Genomic DNA, 15,710 nt, shown 5'->3' on the forward strand with positions numbered 1-15,710 from the left:
CCGCCTTAGCTACACCTTCCTGGGATCCAAGACCCACGGCTGTTGCCCCACACCAGCCTGGCGTGGTAATAGCAGGACTCTGCTTGTAAGAGTGGGTGGGAACGTAGAGCAGGACCATCCGGACTGGGAGAGACGGGATTTACCTGCTACAGTCCCACAGCATGTGACCCCCCCCCCCCCCCCCCCCCGCTGAAGAAAGGGAGCCATACCTTTTAAGTGCTTAATCTCAGCACTTTTAAAAGCACTGCCTGTTTGATCCTCACGCTGCAGGTTAAGGCTCAGCCTCTGTTATTTGAAAAGTGCTGAAAAACACACACAAACACACACACACACACACACACACACACACACACACACACACACACACACACACACACACAGTGGCACAACTTAAAGCTCTTTAAGACAGACCTTGATGGAAGGGCCAGTGGTTGGAACAGAAGCCTGATACACAAGGTGAAAGGTTAAGCACCCTCTCACACACCATCAGTCATGGTACCAACCCAAAATAAAGAACCTAACACCATACGCACCGAGAGGATGGTTCGAAGAAGAAAGACAGAGAGGGGGGGGGGGGGTGTGTAAACCCAGACGTGCTTAAGAACAAGAACAGAAGTCAGATGAGCTCTCCGGCAGTGTGTTTGCGTTTCAGAGTGTTTGAAGTCTCTCGGCTAGAAAAAGCACAAACACTTTAAACACAATCTCCCCATGAGCTTGTCCTCTATGTGACGCACGTGTCCACGGGCGAGGGCCAGGTCACCCTCTTTCTCTTTGCCCGGTTTTCCCAAAACCACGTGCGACGTCCACATGGCCAGCGAGGTAAGGTGCTCGCCGTGACTTTCTGTGCTTTAAAGCCACTCTGATTCAAGCCACCAAGGTGAAGAGCTGCACGTGGTTTGCTCTGTGTTTAGAACATCGTTGGAATGTGGGTATAAACCAAAGTACCCCAAGGACACCCACACAGGGGCAGGAATCAAACCCCTGGTCACAGGAGCTACGGGGCAGCCGGGCTAACCGCTACAACACTGCTTATGTGTAAAACGCCATTCATTCCCACGGGCCGAGAGAAAGAGGCACGGATAGATAGAGGGAGAAAGAAATCACAGCACTAATTACAGCCGTGTACACAGAACAGCCTATCTGGCTTTAATCTTGTTTAATCACTTAAAGTGCCACTGATACGAGCTCTTGGTCACTCTGTTAGCGAGACGGGGAGAGAAGAGGGGTTTTCCGTGCGCACACACACATTACAGGCCCAAATGTTCCCACGCTTTTTTATCAGTCCTGATAATGTCTGCTGGCCATAAAGAGGGGTCAGATATGGCGGTAGAGATGTCAGAAGCCTCGGTTCTCTCTCTGTCTGTCTGGCGTTCTCTCTTACACCCCCAAAACACACTTCACACTTCACTTTATTACTTTATCTTACTTATATTTAATCCCTTTATATATCCCGTTTTTCCTATTGATTTGTATGTGTTTTTTTTGTCCAGTTTTGACAACTTTCAAACAAATCGTACTGATAGAACCTGTTTCTTTCAGAGTGTAAAACGGCATCTACATTCACTCTCACACTCCAAGCACTTTCATGTTTCATACAGGCTCTTGTACCAGGCTTGGGCACACCTGTTCCCAAAACATATTTTACATTGTCATTTATAACATCATATGCCACAGCACAGACAGAGACAAGAACAGACCAATTAAAGGACAAAATAATGTAAAGGCGAAACTGTATGTGTAGCAGTCGATTTAAAAGTGAACTTGGTGAACTTTATACTGATTATCAAGATGGGTCAAGCTTAAAAAGGGCCCAAGGGTTCTTGGCGGAACGCAAATCTGCGATACGTTGAATTCTTCACCTGAACTTCAGTGCCACTAGAGGGCGCAAACACACATTTACACTATATTATTATATAGCATCTAGAACGCACGGGAATCTCCCAAATTCCCCTCACAAGACACCCCATGCTACTATTCCAGTAAATCAAACAACACACCCACATAAGTCCATATCACTAACACATTACCACAAAATACTATATAATGAAACTGTGGCAAATAATGCCAGCAGCCTACACTAAAACGGACATCATGCATAATATAAATTAAATTTAGTGAGTGAAGTTATTATTTGTTTCACTTCCTGGCGTAAAATCTTTTTTTTTCATCTCCCAACGATCAATAATCAGACTATCGCTCGTTTGACTTACGTGCTCCGCCCCCTTACCTAAGTACTTTGCGGTTGGCTCTTCACACATGTTGAGGGGAAGGACTTTGTGAATGGTTTGCTAGACTGTCACTCAAAATCAGTCCCCTTGCAGTCGGCGCGTGTGCTTCAGTAATCGAGCAGCAGGAGTATATGCACGCGCTGGGTGAATGTGTGAAGTTCCAACTTATTGCAGTTTTTCGGCTCGCGCAGAAAGGCAACCGAGTGAGTGACTTTGGAGGCGCATTTGAGGACCACGCAGCCGTTAAGCAGGCGTTTTATGATGGATACATTTATTTTCTTTTTCGTTACGTTACCTTAACCTCACAGGCGTCATGTGGAGTTATATGGCCAATTGCTTCTCAATATTTTGCCTAATTTTGACGTTTTGGACGGAGGTGAGCAAATCGTTTACGGTTTTTACTTGCAAAACCATTTGATCGTTGATTGCTTGTAAATATTTTTGTTTGCTTCTCAGTTAACGGAAACTTATTTTTTAAAAAGTAATTTGGTAAATTGAAGTCCTAATGAACAAGCGCATTAGTGAAATCATGTGATCGTTAAAGTTGGTTAAATTCTCAAATGTGTAGTTAACACATGTTAATTAAAACGCAAATAGATATTTCTATTTGTTGTGATTAAACATTCATTGTAACATCTTTGGTTACCGATGTGACAGTCAGGCGTTAACCTTAGAAGCAAACGGAGTCAATCATGGGTCCAGTCGTTCGGTGCCGTAACGTTGTTGTCTTTCTTAACGTCCTTTTCAGGTGTGCCGGTCGTCCGGTTATTTCGAACTACAGTTGATGAGCGTGGAGAACAAAAACGGCGAACTGGCGAGTGGGGAGTGTTGCGACGGGGCGAGGGACGTGCACGACCCCAGATGCAGCGCGGACGAGTGCGACACCTACTTTAAAGTGTGTCTGAAGGAGTACCAGGTGGAGGTCACGACCTCCGGCCACTGCACCTTCGGAACCGCGTCTTCTCCTGTTGTCGGCGGGAATTCGTTCCAGTCCAAGGGCCACAGTAATAACCCGAACAGGGCCAGTGATGTTGGAAGCGTTCTTATTCCGTTTCAGTTTGCATGGCCCAACCACGTACAAAACCGAGCGTTTCTGTCGTGACATGATCCATTATCAGTTATTTCGCATTTGTGCCTTGTGGCAGCATGCTGTGGTGTACCGCGTGCATGTGAACGGTATGCATTTAAGAGTTGCGAATTACGTGAAATTATCCGATACACATTCACCGAAGAGTCAGCGTCTTTGTGGTCGTGACACTATCAGACGGAGATTAATCAGACTTGTCTTGCACGTAAGTGACCATTGGGGGCTGTAGAGTTTGGTGCGCGTTGACAGCCACCGGCGCTCGTGCGTTCCAGACGGCAGCCTGGCGCGCGCGCTGGCGGTGGGCGCGCGACCCTCGCGCGCTGGTGTAGCGTTACATCCTTAACCGACGTCCCTGTATATTTAGTCGAGCTTTTTCACTCGGTGCGATTTGGTACAGAGATACGGTGCCAGTGAAATCCTGACATAAAACGCAGCACACACAGTTTGCCAAATCAGTTGTGTTCAGTGAACTTATCAACACCAGGGCAGGTTTAGATATCTGTAATCTTTTCTGGATTAAAAAAAGCTTCTCAAATATTATTCCACACTAAGAATGCACTAGTCACGCATGGAGGCGAGGCGTATCTGTGATGGATCATTTCTGAGGCTGAGGGCATATTTTGCAGTGTAAGCAGTACAGTCATGGTTTACATAAGTCAGAAAATAGGACTAGACCCGACATGCTCAGAGAATGATATAAGATACAGGAAACGGAGAAGAGGAAAGAGAAACGGAGAGAGAGAGAGAGAGAGAGAGAGAGAGAGAGAGGTGCAGAGTTGCCTATATGATCACGTTTCAATTAGGAGTATCGTCAAATAACCAGGACAGATTATAAGATTAGAGATGCTCTTCTGATTAAACGATCATTTGCAAACATTTTACATTAATGGCATCCAGTTGTGTTGTGTTTGGTGTTGGGTGAGTTTCACAGCACAGCCAGCAATGACGAACCGTTAGGGTTAGGGTTAGCATGTATTAACATGGTGCGGTTGGGTGGTATACGGTAATTTAAGCAGCTCTAAGTCAAATCCTTCAAGTCTATACAATTTCCAATATTTTGCTTTACATGCCAACATGTATAAATGCAAATATCCAGTGTAGAAATGGAATACATTCTTGTAATATGAGGCGGCTGGTGACCAACATCACAGCTCTTAAAAGCCAGGCCCTTCTTCAGATCTTTATTCAAACCAGTTTCCAGATTGGCCTGTGTGTACCTTGCTTTTTATTACATTAACTGAAAAGTGACTAAGTCTAAGTGCCCCTTACATCAAATTGTCAGTCAGCCAAGACCTAGTTGATGTAACTAAACAGTAAAAAGTTATAGATTTGTTTCCCGCTGAATTAAGTTGTGTATGATTTCAAACAGACTTGCTGTTGGGGTTTCTGACACTGGTGTGTCACATTGTTGTCTATCAAAATGGGCAAAAATAAGGTGAACATTTCCGCTTCAAGTTGTCTGCCTGTCTTGTTTGTTGTCCGAGTCTGAGGTGACTTGCTCTGTGTGGCAGGGCTACGAGTCACATGTGAGGTGGGGCTGTGGGCGTACACAGTTTATTTGATAGCCATGTTGGCCTCGTAGATCCAGGAAAACACAGATGAAGCGGTGATGGGACCCCAGTTACTAGAGTGGATATCAGGGTACACTGAATAAAATGTTTATTTTACTAATCAGTACAATTAATCAGTAAAGGGGGACTCTGAAAGCAGTTCATAATACACTGTATTCCCCCCCCCCCCCCCCTCTCACCTCACACCCCCTGGCCCCTTCCTCTTAGCCCTTCTCTAATGACATTGTTGATTCAGTGCTGGACAGCTGCCTTCTCATGACATACCAGATGCTGAGAATTCTACTACGGTTCAGTAAGCATCAATCAAGTGTGTATATAAACCAATTCTGATGGTTACTCATGGATAAATTAGTATTGGGGAGGATTCAAATGGGTGGACAAAATAATGGGGGGGGAAAAAACACATGAAATTGGACTTTTAAAGAAACTAAATCTCAATTACCTACAGTGACCCATTAAACCTGGTTGATTTAATACTAATATAGCAGGTATTAAGAGGTTTGAGATTTCAAAAGACCACGATGCCACATGAATTACAAGGAGGCCGTACCTCTTGGCTACACAGAGCTGTAAAGTACTGCATGGCTGCTGTCTGGAAGCTTTTTAAAACTGGCAAATGGATGGCCTACCGTAAAGAGCACGAAACCTGGAACGCCGAGTGATGGAAAAAGACTGTTGAGCCGACGGGCTCCCCTTCACCTTTTTCCCTACATGCAGACGTTTTATAGAAAACCAAAGAACACCTTTGCTAATTATTTAAATATGACTGATCCATCGCAGGGCTTCCCAGTCCCAGACCTGCTGATGTTGTACTTTTCACCCTAGATCTACAACTTGTGCTACTAAAAACCAGAATTGAGGGATCACATTTGTAACATTAGCATTGGAACTGTACATTACAGGAACTCTCCAGGACCCGAGTTGGCTGGCCGTGACCTACAGTGAAGAGCAGCCATCTCCTGAGGGTCATTGTATCTGATCATCTCTAGTAGGCTCTTCTAATGCCCAAGGAATGCAAGTCTTTTTTTACAGGGCCAGATACACCTTGTGGTGCAAATACTGTTCCCTCATCTCCCCATAAGCCTAGACAAGAATGCCATGATGAAAACTGCTAAAAACACCAAGAATGCCACCAAAACGCAGCGTAACACCAAGATGAGGTTCAGTAACCTCCTCATGGGCCCCAGTCACTAGACCTAGATATCATTGTTGCCTTTATGGAATGGGCTACAGCAGGGGTCACCATGTCGCCCGCGAGGATATTATGAGTCGCCCGCGGGCTTGTTTTAAAAACAAGGTGTGGCGAACGAAAGTTGTTGAGACAGACATGTCTCGAAAGACAGACATGTCCTGCTGTGTTCAACATCTTTGTATTGACCTCATTGTCAGATCTTCTAGTGCAACTGAATTGTAAATGAAATCAGAGTTTGTTTATATCTAATCCCAGTTCTTTTGTAGCATTTTTCTCCCGGTCAGGGAGAACACATATTTAATGAATTTAAATGTAAAATTTCCCATTAAATTCGTCTTGTGCTAGAATGAGTTCATATCTGAACCTACAGCTTTGTGAATGTGGTATAGTGTTTAGAGGGCTATATTGGCCAGTTCTTGTGATTAGTGCAAGAACGTTTTTGAGAATTAGCCCAGATTTTTGATGTTCCAGATAGAGCTACCAGTTTCTAGTGCTGAGGGTCTGGGGTCAGTGTGGATATTTTTAGTGTGAAGGAGTCTACCATGCTATTCTGATCTCTGGTCAGTGCAGATGTTTTTAGTGTGAAGGAGTCTACCATGCTATTCTGATCTCTGGCATTGGTAAAAATGCAGCTTGTAAGTGGGAACTGATGCTCAAAAAGGCTCCCAGTTTAACAGTCACAAGGAATAATTTGATACATTATGTCCTGTTTGACTTGTCTGCTAATGACTACCACCGGAAATTGAGCTTCATTTACAACCTGACAAGTTTAGAATTTTCAGATATGTGTTCTGCAGTCTGGGTCACATCTTTTGAAGGTCTGGTCTGGTTTTGTTAAAAAAAATGCAAGGACATGAATCCTGTAGTTTTTTCTGAACAGCTTCAAGGAGTTTAAGCTAACATTGCAGGTTGTTGTATTAGCCAGAACGGTTGATCTAGTTCTGTAAGTGACCGGAACTGCTTCCAGATTTTGGAGATGTGGTCAGTAATGCTGAGCAGCTTTTGACGTTGGAGACGCTGCTTCCCCCCATTAATCTTCTTTAACTAAAGGAAATGAATTTGATGAGCAATATTTTTAAGGCATTTCAAGGTATAGAGCAATACCATTAGAAGAAATGTATTGACGATGTTTTGTCCATATTGTTCCACCATAATTAGGAACGATTTCTATTGATTTGTCTGTGTATTTAGCTTATTCTGGTTCCTTTAGGACTAAAATGCTCTCTTGTCAATTCATCTAAATCTCTTGCCAGCTGAGAGCCTTCTGCCCGCTGAATGTTCATCTTTTATTCGGTGTGTGATTTATAAATAACATTATTCTAAGTTAACTTAACTCCGTAGTTGTTCTGCCTGTGGCACTGGGAGATCCAAATCGTTGGGTTCAGCGCAGGATTCCTTGCTCGGAAAACAGGAATGCCATCTCGGTGAAAGTGGGCCGAATAGTGAGCCCCCTGCAGGGGGGGGGGGGGGGCCCATCAAATTACAGCCTAACACGCAAGTGCAGCGCCTCTTTAACGAGCCTTATAGAGCATCATGGGTAAGTTGTTTCTTCAGCGTCTCTCTGGGATACGGCAGCCATCTTTTGCTTATGAATTTCATTTTGCACGCAGGAGTGGAATGCCTGTTGGTATGCCAGCCCTTTGTTGAGGGAGAGAAATGTAGACATTGTTTTTGTGTTTTCCAACAAAGGCTGTGCTTGTGCGGATGTCTGATACCCACATAACCTGCAGCTTTTTTGTTCTCGCTAAGGCTGTTTTTCCTAATGAGTGCTGGTCTTAAACAAAGTGGGGAACTTGGTGGAAATAGGTGCTGAGGGAGAAGGTCAGGACGAATGTGCACAGAGTGAACAATGGCGCGGTGGCAAACCCCACTTAAACACTGGGTAGAGGACACAGCCCTGAGACCTCTCTTTCCGATGGGTCCTTTGTTTCTTCCTAACCCTTCCTGCCCTTTCTCCTCTGGTGGCAATCTCGCGCCATGACCCATGAAGATCTCCTCTCCTGTTCCTCCATGAGATTTCCTCCCCCCCGGCCTCGTGAGCCAAGTTCTACACTCCGTCTGCATGCGCACACATGGACCCTGGAACTGCAAAGGCTGGAAAACCAAACTGGTGAAACATTTCTTCAAACATTTCAAAGACCTCCCTCGATCTGGGAGGTCTGCAGGTCAGGAGCTGAGCTATTACTCCCATCTTTAGTCCCAAATGAAATATAATTATAACTTGGCAAAGAAACCCCGGTAAGGAACAGGGACCTCCCCCTCACAAACAATTCCCTGTGGAATGGTTGGTGAAAGTTTAAATGGTCAAATTAGCAGTTTGACCTTTTGCATTGATTAAACAGTCAATTGCTCCACTTTTCAGTTCACAATGAAAATATAGTTTTCTAGTAAATCTGTGTGTTGGTCTTCAAGATTTTATTTTGTGACCATACAAGAGGTTTTATTTAATGGACTCCATCAGAGTTCATCAATTAGCTACAGATGCTCTGTGAATCTTGCACACACTTTGTTTCAAAGGGTATCTGCACACTTTTGGTTTGGCTGTTTCCTACCAATCAGGTCGTTTGCAGCTGTCGCACAAGGCTGGCGCATGCAGCCAATAACTGTAGCTCAGACATCAGGACAGCGTAACACGCTTGGAGAACGGCGCTATCTGCCTATTGATGCTTGAGCTCACGGGCGCCCGTGATTGGCTAGAATTTTTCTGATTGACAGTGCAGAGTGTATACGCCAACCCCTCCCTCCTTTAGCACACAGGCTGGGTTTGATCTCCCATGTTCACAGCCTCAGATGGCTGTGGCATCATCAGGGATCAAACTCAAAATCACTTCTCTGATACGCCACTAGGGACCTCAGGATACACACTTGACAACTGTCTGAGGATGTTTGTTAAACCTTTATAGCAAAATCCTGTTAAATTACTCTCCAGATCTTATTGTATTTCTCCGTAGGTCCAGGTTAAGACTGTATCTTTTAGGGTTAGGTTGGTGCAATATTTATTTGTGCTCCGTCATGGATTTTCCAGTATGCTGGAATGGTGTTGGGTTGGATTTTCCTGTTTGCTGGGATGATTTTGAGGTGGGATGTTGTTGGGGGTGGGATTTTGAGAATTCTGTACTCCTGGTGACTGGATATGTTTTCAGAGTTGATTGTTTTGGAACTCTGTGTGAGCAAAAAAAAAACAAAGCTATAGTGTCTGTGTGTGTCTGTCTGCCACTGCTAACTGGACAGTTGACATTTGTGGAATAGTAAACAAATGATGTGGACAGCCTGGAGACAGACACCCCCCCCCCCCCCCCCCCCCCCACCCCGCATGTTTAATGTCATCTGGAGTGTGACATCGGACAGCACCGCTTCTGTGTGGCGAGTGGCATTGTGAAGTCGTAATATATTCATTGACTGGCAGGGCGTGGGTGAGCACGCTTGCCCTCACGCGCCCGTACTCGCGTTTGCCCTCGCGAGCGCACGCTTGCGCGCCTGTGTGTGCTGGGTGTCCCGTTTCCCTTGGACTAATGAAAACGAACCCCCCCTCCCAGAGGACACGCTGCTGGTGTCTGGTGTCTCCGTAAAGGTTAGGACCTGTTGTGAAGCACCGCTGAGCTGATGACGGAACGTCACGCGGCGCGTCCCAACCATCATCCCAGGACCCGCTTGAACTCTGACCCCCGCGTCTACGCCAGCTTGCAAACGTGTGATCGTGCATGATTGTGCTCGCGTGTTTTGGGGGTGGTTAGTTCCATCCTAACTTTAAAATGCAATAGTTTAAATAAGATCTTATTTCAGGCACCACAAAGATTAGATGTCGAATGTTAGAAATGGGAGTACCTAAATGCACTAGTGAATGTTGGTAAAGGCGTGAACATTGGAAATTTTTTTGTTTTGATGGGCCTGAAAATTATCACCAGGAGTGAGATACCTGATGCATTAAAAAAGTACCATGACTTTGATAAATCAGTTATTCATAAATACAGTAATGATGGGTATATAACCATGAACAAAAGATCAATTATAGGTTGTCTAGGTTCATTTTGGGTGACCTTCTGTTTAGAGTAGGGAACTGAAAATTATGTTTGCAATATTGACCTCAAACTGTACTTAAACTCTTACTCTTAATCTCTTTGGCGCTCAAGTGTCTCTCGCACTCGCTCTCTCTCTCTCTCTCTCTCTCTCTCTCTCTCTCTCTCTCTCTCACAGACGCGCTCTCGCACACACCCTTGTCTTTTCTCTCTGTTTGTCTGGTTTATTACCAAGCTAATCAATCACTACATCGTGGGAACCAGGTTACTCACAAATTCGCATTGTTATGACACACACACACTCACAAACACTCACCCTCGACATGTGCACTTTCTTGCCTATGAGAACACATTCACACGCTTGTATTCACATTGACTCTCACGCTCTCTGACTGTCATGCATCAATAGACGCACTCAGTAACTTGCTACAAACACACACTTTGTCACACTCAGACCTGTCACACACACACATGCATGGGCACATGTATGGGCACACTACGTTTTGTCAAAAAGCGCCTTAAGGTAACATTAGCTTTTAAATAACATGGTCCCATTAATAATTATTGGGTGTGTGAGCATCATTAGAAGGTCGGCCATGTTTCTTTAAGCTCTGTGTATACTGATCTTTCTTTATTTTTATTTATGTCCTTGTCAAGCGGGCGTACACTCTGATTGTCGAGGCCTGGGACTGGGACAATGGCACCGTTGGTAATGAAGGTAAGTAACGGCGCATTTGTTAAGCTGGTCAGATGCTGGTAGAAGGTTACTTGAGTTTCTGTGTGTGTTTTTAGACCTGGATAACAGCAGCTGGGTTCACACAGTGGGTTCACACAGTGTTACCTAGTCAAGACACAATACAGCCCAGATGTGAATTGGGAATTGTAAATTACTCACTGTATTGTATCGGGTTAAATTTCTGACTGTATTCACCACAGTTTTACTTTCATGAATGCGTGTTCAGCACGTTTTGGTTATTTAGATTAGCCTTAGCTTTTGTTTTCAAGTATGCTAACTAACTAGCTCACTCATGTCAGTAGCTGCAAAAAATGGAGAGAGGTTTTTTGGATGTATACAAACGGTTCTCAGATTAAAAAAATATAAGTTCAACAATTTATTGGAAAGTTCTTTGTTCATAGAGAAGAACCAGTAATGCATGATTTGGTTTACCATGAACATTTATGTTGCCCTACACTACAGAGCTGCACAGAGAAGAATCTTCTCTATCCCTGACAAACCTAAAACCATCCTCGCCCCCCACACTGCTCATCTCCAACACCACCCCTACCATGCGTCGTTATTCTCCACGTGGCTCCAACTCGAGTGAACGTGAATGCAAAAGCTGATGGTGCAGCAGTAATGGCTCGGTGCTTAGACAAACGCAGGAGCGAAAGGCTCTTGAGGGCAGGACCAGACTGGCGATGGGGAGCATGGGTGGCAGATACCTGTGGGCTTAAATACTGGGCAGAACAAAAGAGGGCAAACAAGACACAGGATATGTGTGTGTGTGTGTGTGTGTGTGTGTGTGTGTGTGTGTGTGTGTATGTGTATGTGTATGTGTATGTGTATGTGTATGTGTATGTGTGTGTGTATGTGTGTGTATGTGTATGTGTATGTGTATGTGTATGTGTATGTGTATGTGTATGTGTATGTGTGTGTGTGTGTGTGTGTGTGTGTGTGTGTGTGTGTGTGTGTGTGTGTGTGTGTGTGTGTGTGTGTGTGTGTGATTTGAGTAGCCATATCCCTCCTGCTTGTTGCATCATGACAGAAACATTTCTCATTTATTTCTCACTTTGCCAGTCTTGGTCTTGAGCATGAGACATAAGGGCCTTTCCCCTATTTCATCAAAATACATTAATATGTAGTCGTCACCAGTTCAAAGCTGTTTTGTTGGATGTAGTTTAACATTCTTGTTTACTGGATTCAGATGTGAACATTGATGAGGCTGAAATTATTAATTGCTAGTGTGTTCCATGTTGCAAGTATAAACAAAGATTTTTGCTCAACACTTGAAAGCACGCTGTTGAAGGCGACTAACATCTCAAACGATTTCTTGGACTGTGTATTCAAAAGCTTTGTGGAGAACTAGTAAGAATACAAGAACTCTTTTCTCAAGGGTAAGATTAGGCTCCATATGAGTGACTGCATCTCCACTGCTGAACTGTAGAAATATCAGATCCAAGGTACAATGGATGTGTTATGACGCACAACTCCACAGATGAGCGAGATGGCTAATTGGACCTGAGAAGTGAGGCACTTGTGCTGAGAAGTTTGACGCTCGCGTTAAAGACGTTGTGTTGTGAATGCCGGTATGGTCACGTGACCCATGCGTGGAGGCTCTTGGAGCAGGAGCTCCGGTCGCTGTACCAGCCTCTCGCTCTTCGTGCGCGTCCTGGGGCAGAACCGGCGTCCTGCATGCAGCTGTGTCCTGTTTATCTCGACGTCTCGGGCCTCTGCGGGAAACCAGGTTGCCTGAGGAATCCAGCATGTGTGAGTGATGTCGTCTGGCTGAGTGGGGTCTGTGCGTGTGTGCGTTTGTCTGTCTGTACCTTGTGTGCCTCTGGTGAACCAAACAAAAGAACATCAGCTGGGATTGAAGTCAGGTTTGAAGGGGTGTGTGTGTGTGTGGTGGGGGGGGGGGGGGGGGGGGGGGGGGGGGGGTTGGGGCCCTTACAGGGAATACCATATTTAATATGCACTGTGCAAGTTAAAATTGCATGTGTTAGTAATGTTTATGCTCTGATATGATAACTTTATTACAATCTTACAACACCTTTTATACAGTCTTCATTAGCATTAGCGTCATAGAGTCCCTAACAAAGCATTAGGAGTGGTTTGAGAGTGAATGTGCGTGAGTCAGTAATTTTGTGTTTGAGAAAGATTTGGTCTGTAACACTATAGACCAAATAGTGGTTTTTCTCTCACCACAGTGAAAACACAACCTCTCCCTGAGGTTTGGCAGTTGAACAATAATGCCCAAATAACCTCCTTCAAAACTATACAAAAGATCAAGAATGCATTATTACAGCAAATGATATGCTTTGATATGCTTCAGGCAACATTACAGCTATACTAATGATATTTAGGTTACAGTCTGATTTGGCTTTTTCAAAGTGCTACTTTGAAGGGAACATGTGTACTGAAATGCTACCGCTAAGAAGGCTAGCCTGTGAGGCGATCCAATAAGTGCCCGTTCGCGGAATATCTCTCGGAAACCCTCTAGGCTGCTGCACTCTTTGTTCGGTCTTCATGCCGACATGTTGAGTTTATCTGGTTTGAGGGTATCTCATCAGAGTTCCTGTATCGCCAGCCTCAGTAAAGACACGCTCTGAGGGAGGGATCATACCGCACGGTTCATTCAGGACCGTTGATTCTAATGTGTAATCTTTGATTAGACGTATTTTCTGGTGAAACTTTTACTAAACCTCGACACACTGCCACTCGTACAAATTCATCCGGCAAATATTTGTCATCTGGCTCATAGCCAAAACCTTATTTTTCCCAGATGAATGTTTAGATATTACAAGTACCCCTCTCAGGAGACGCTGTAGTGACCAGCCACCATAAGCTTTTGTTTCTCCAGAAGCCGTTGAACATTAAATGGAAGACATTTAATGATACTAGTTAAACAATGATTGTTACTTCTGTTTTTCAAACACAAACTTTGCGCACACCTGTAACCTTCATAGGAAAAAAAGGAAAAGAAGTCTGAGCTGTAGACCGTGCAAAGCATCTCATGACCGTGATACGGTTACCATCACAGTCGTGTGTGTGTGTGTATGTGTGTGTGTGTCTATATAAAGCTAGTGACAGCATCACCTTGTTAAGCCATTAATTATCATTGGCCGTTCGTTATTTTCCAGTGGGGTGTGGTTGTGTGTGTGTGTGTGGTTGTGTGTGTGTGTGTGGTTGTGTGTGTGTGTGTGGTTGTGTGTGTGTGTGTGTGTGTGCATGTATTGGCACTTAAGGTTTTCAGTTTCCTACTGTTTCAAGAATTTTTGAGATTTAGATTTTTTTCCATAAAGAGATGAGAGAGGAATTGGCGTGCAGAGATGTTTTGCAGATATCATAAAATATTTTTTCCTTCTTTGAGCATATTTAGAAGTTTTTAAATGTAGCCTATTGTTTTGAAATTTAGAGAAATAGAATTTTATAGAAAACACTCATGTACAAGTTCAAATGTGAGTTTGCACAGAGACACTGGCAGTGTGTTGCAACCTGGACCTCATGAGGAATCACAGTTGAAACACACGACAAGCAACAGGCAAAAACCGAACATGTTTGTCGGCAAGCGTGTAAAGAGATGCTTGGATAGACACTGGGTTGATTCCTGTTCCTCTACCCAGCACAGTTACTGACCATAGTGTCAAAGGTCACGTTTGGCTGGAGAGAAAGTGATTGAGAGAAAAGGCGATGGAGACAGGGTAACGATGGATAGGTGTGTTACTATGTTAGAGTGTGTGTGTGTGTGTCTGAGAGAGAGAGACGGTGTGTGTTAAAAAATAACAGTTCTCGTTCTCAGACATGGAGGTGGGGGAGGGGTGGGAACAGAACCTGGGTCCACACCTGCTGGCCGGTCTGTACGTCAGCACACGCGCTGTTGGTTGGCCGGGTTTATATCCAAACCGAGACAGCGTGGTCTTCCTGGGAAAAGGCCGTGACAGGAAGCGTCCGTGTATAACTAGGGCTGAACCACTGTATCCACACCTCCCTTTCAAAAAGAGGGATCTTTTTATAGAAATGAGATTGTGAAACAAGTTGTCATTGTACTGCCATCTCGGCTATTTATTTTCTTTCTAACTTTGCCGTTTCTACATGCAGTGTAGGCATGAGGAGGTGGTTTACCAAACGGGGGAGGCGGGTTTCTGCTGTAATATCGACTTTTTTGTCATAAGCTATTTGGTTTTGTCTACCGGCGGTGGGGCGTATGGACACGTAGTGAGGGTGATCCTGCCACCTGAAGACTTATCAAATACACCTGGGCTGGTGTGCTGCAAATCAATATTACATTTCTTGCCCCTTTTAACTGTTTCATAACAAGGATGTGCATGTGTGTGTGCGTGTGCATTTTTAGGCTAGCCAATCTGTGTACACACACACCACCACCACCACCACCACACTTTCAGAAATACACTCCTGTAGGAGAGTAACCCACTCCATCTCCACCACTCTCCCCAGTAACAGTCTGTAATTGTGTCCCGTAGCAGAGAGGGAGAGCGATTGGTCTGTATTTTTATAACTAATTGCTGGAAATGAATTAGGCGATGAGTGCCACTTCTGTTTAAGACCGAGAGCGATACAGAGGGACGAAAACGGGGGGTTGACCCATTTGATGTGAAAAGCTGCCTTCACTCCTTCTTCAGGCCAAAATTGGGACAGTGTGTCAGCTTCACAATTCCGTTTTCATGTAGGGAGAAGGCCAGAAAGGGGCGGGGCCTGATGGAGTATTCGTGGAGGGGAGGGGCTAAGAACACCTTGGCGTGTGGTCAGACGGTCTGTGCTGGCTTCATAAGGACACCCTTGGAGTTCCAACCCCTGTTTTGTTTTGTTTTGTTAGGGATGAACTGGCATTACGTTTTGCCATTTGGAAGCTTCCTTTAATGGACTGTTTTGAGCAG

The 15,710-nt window shown here is 44.6% G+C and overlaps 1 protein-coding gene across 2 annotated transcripts in view; it reads left to right on the top strand.

Annotated features, from left to right (window-relative positions):
* The first annotated feature begins 2,293 nt into the window (after positions 1 to 2,293).
* Positions 2,294 to 15,710, top strand: part of jag2a (jagged canonical Notch ligand 2a) — a 31,151-nt gene continuing 17,734 nt past the window's right edge. Inside the window, exons 1-3 of one of the 2 annotated variants that reach the window (XM_076985657.1) lie at positions 2,294 to 2,604; positions 2,977 to 3,296; positions 10,751 to 10,812. In XM_076985657.1, coding sequence (XP_076841772.1) covers positions 2,542 to 2,604; positions 2,977 to 3,296; positions 10,751 to 10,812 — 445 coding nt within the window. In that variant the 5' untranslated portion in view covers positions 2,294 to 2,541. The remainder of the gene's footprint in view (positions 2,605 to 2,976; positions 3,297 to 10,750; positions 10,813 to 15,710) is intronic. The other variant, XM_076985658.1, reaches the window with a different exon arrangement.

This window comes from Brachyhypopomus gauderio, unplaced genomic scaffold, assembly GCF_052324685.1.
Source record: "Brachyhypopomus gauderio isolate BG-103 unplaced genomic scaffold, BGAUD_0.2 sc43, whole genome shotgun sequence".
Lineage (NCBI taxonomy): Eukaryota > Metazoa > Chordata > Actinopteri > Gymnotiformes > Hypopomidae > Brachyhypopomus > Brachyhypopomus gauderio.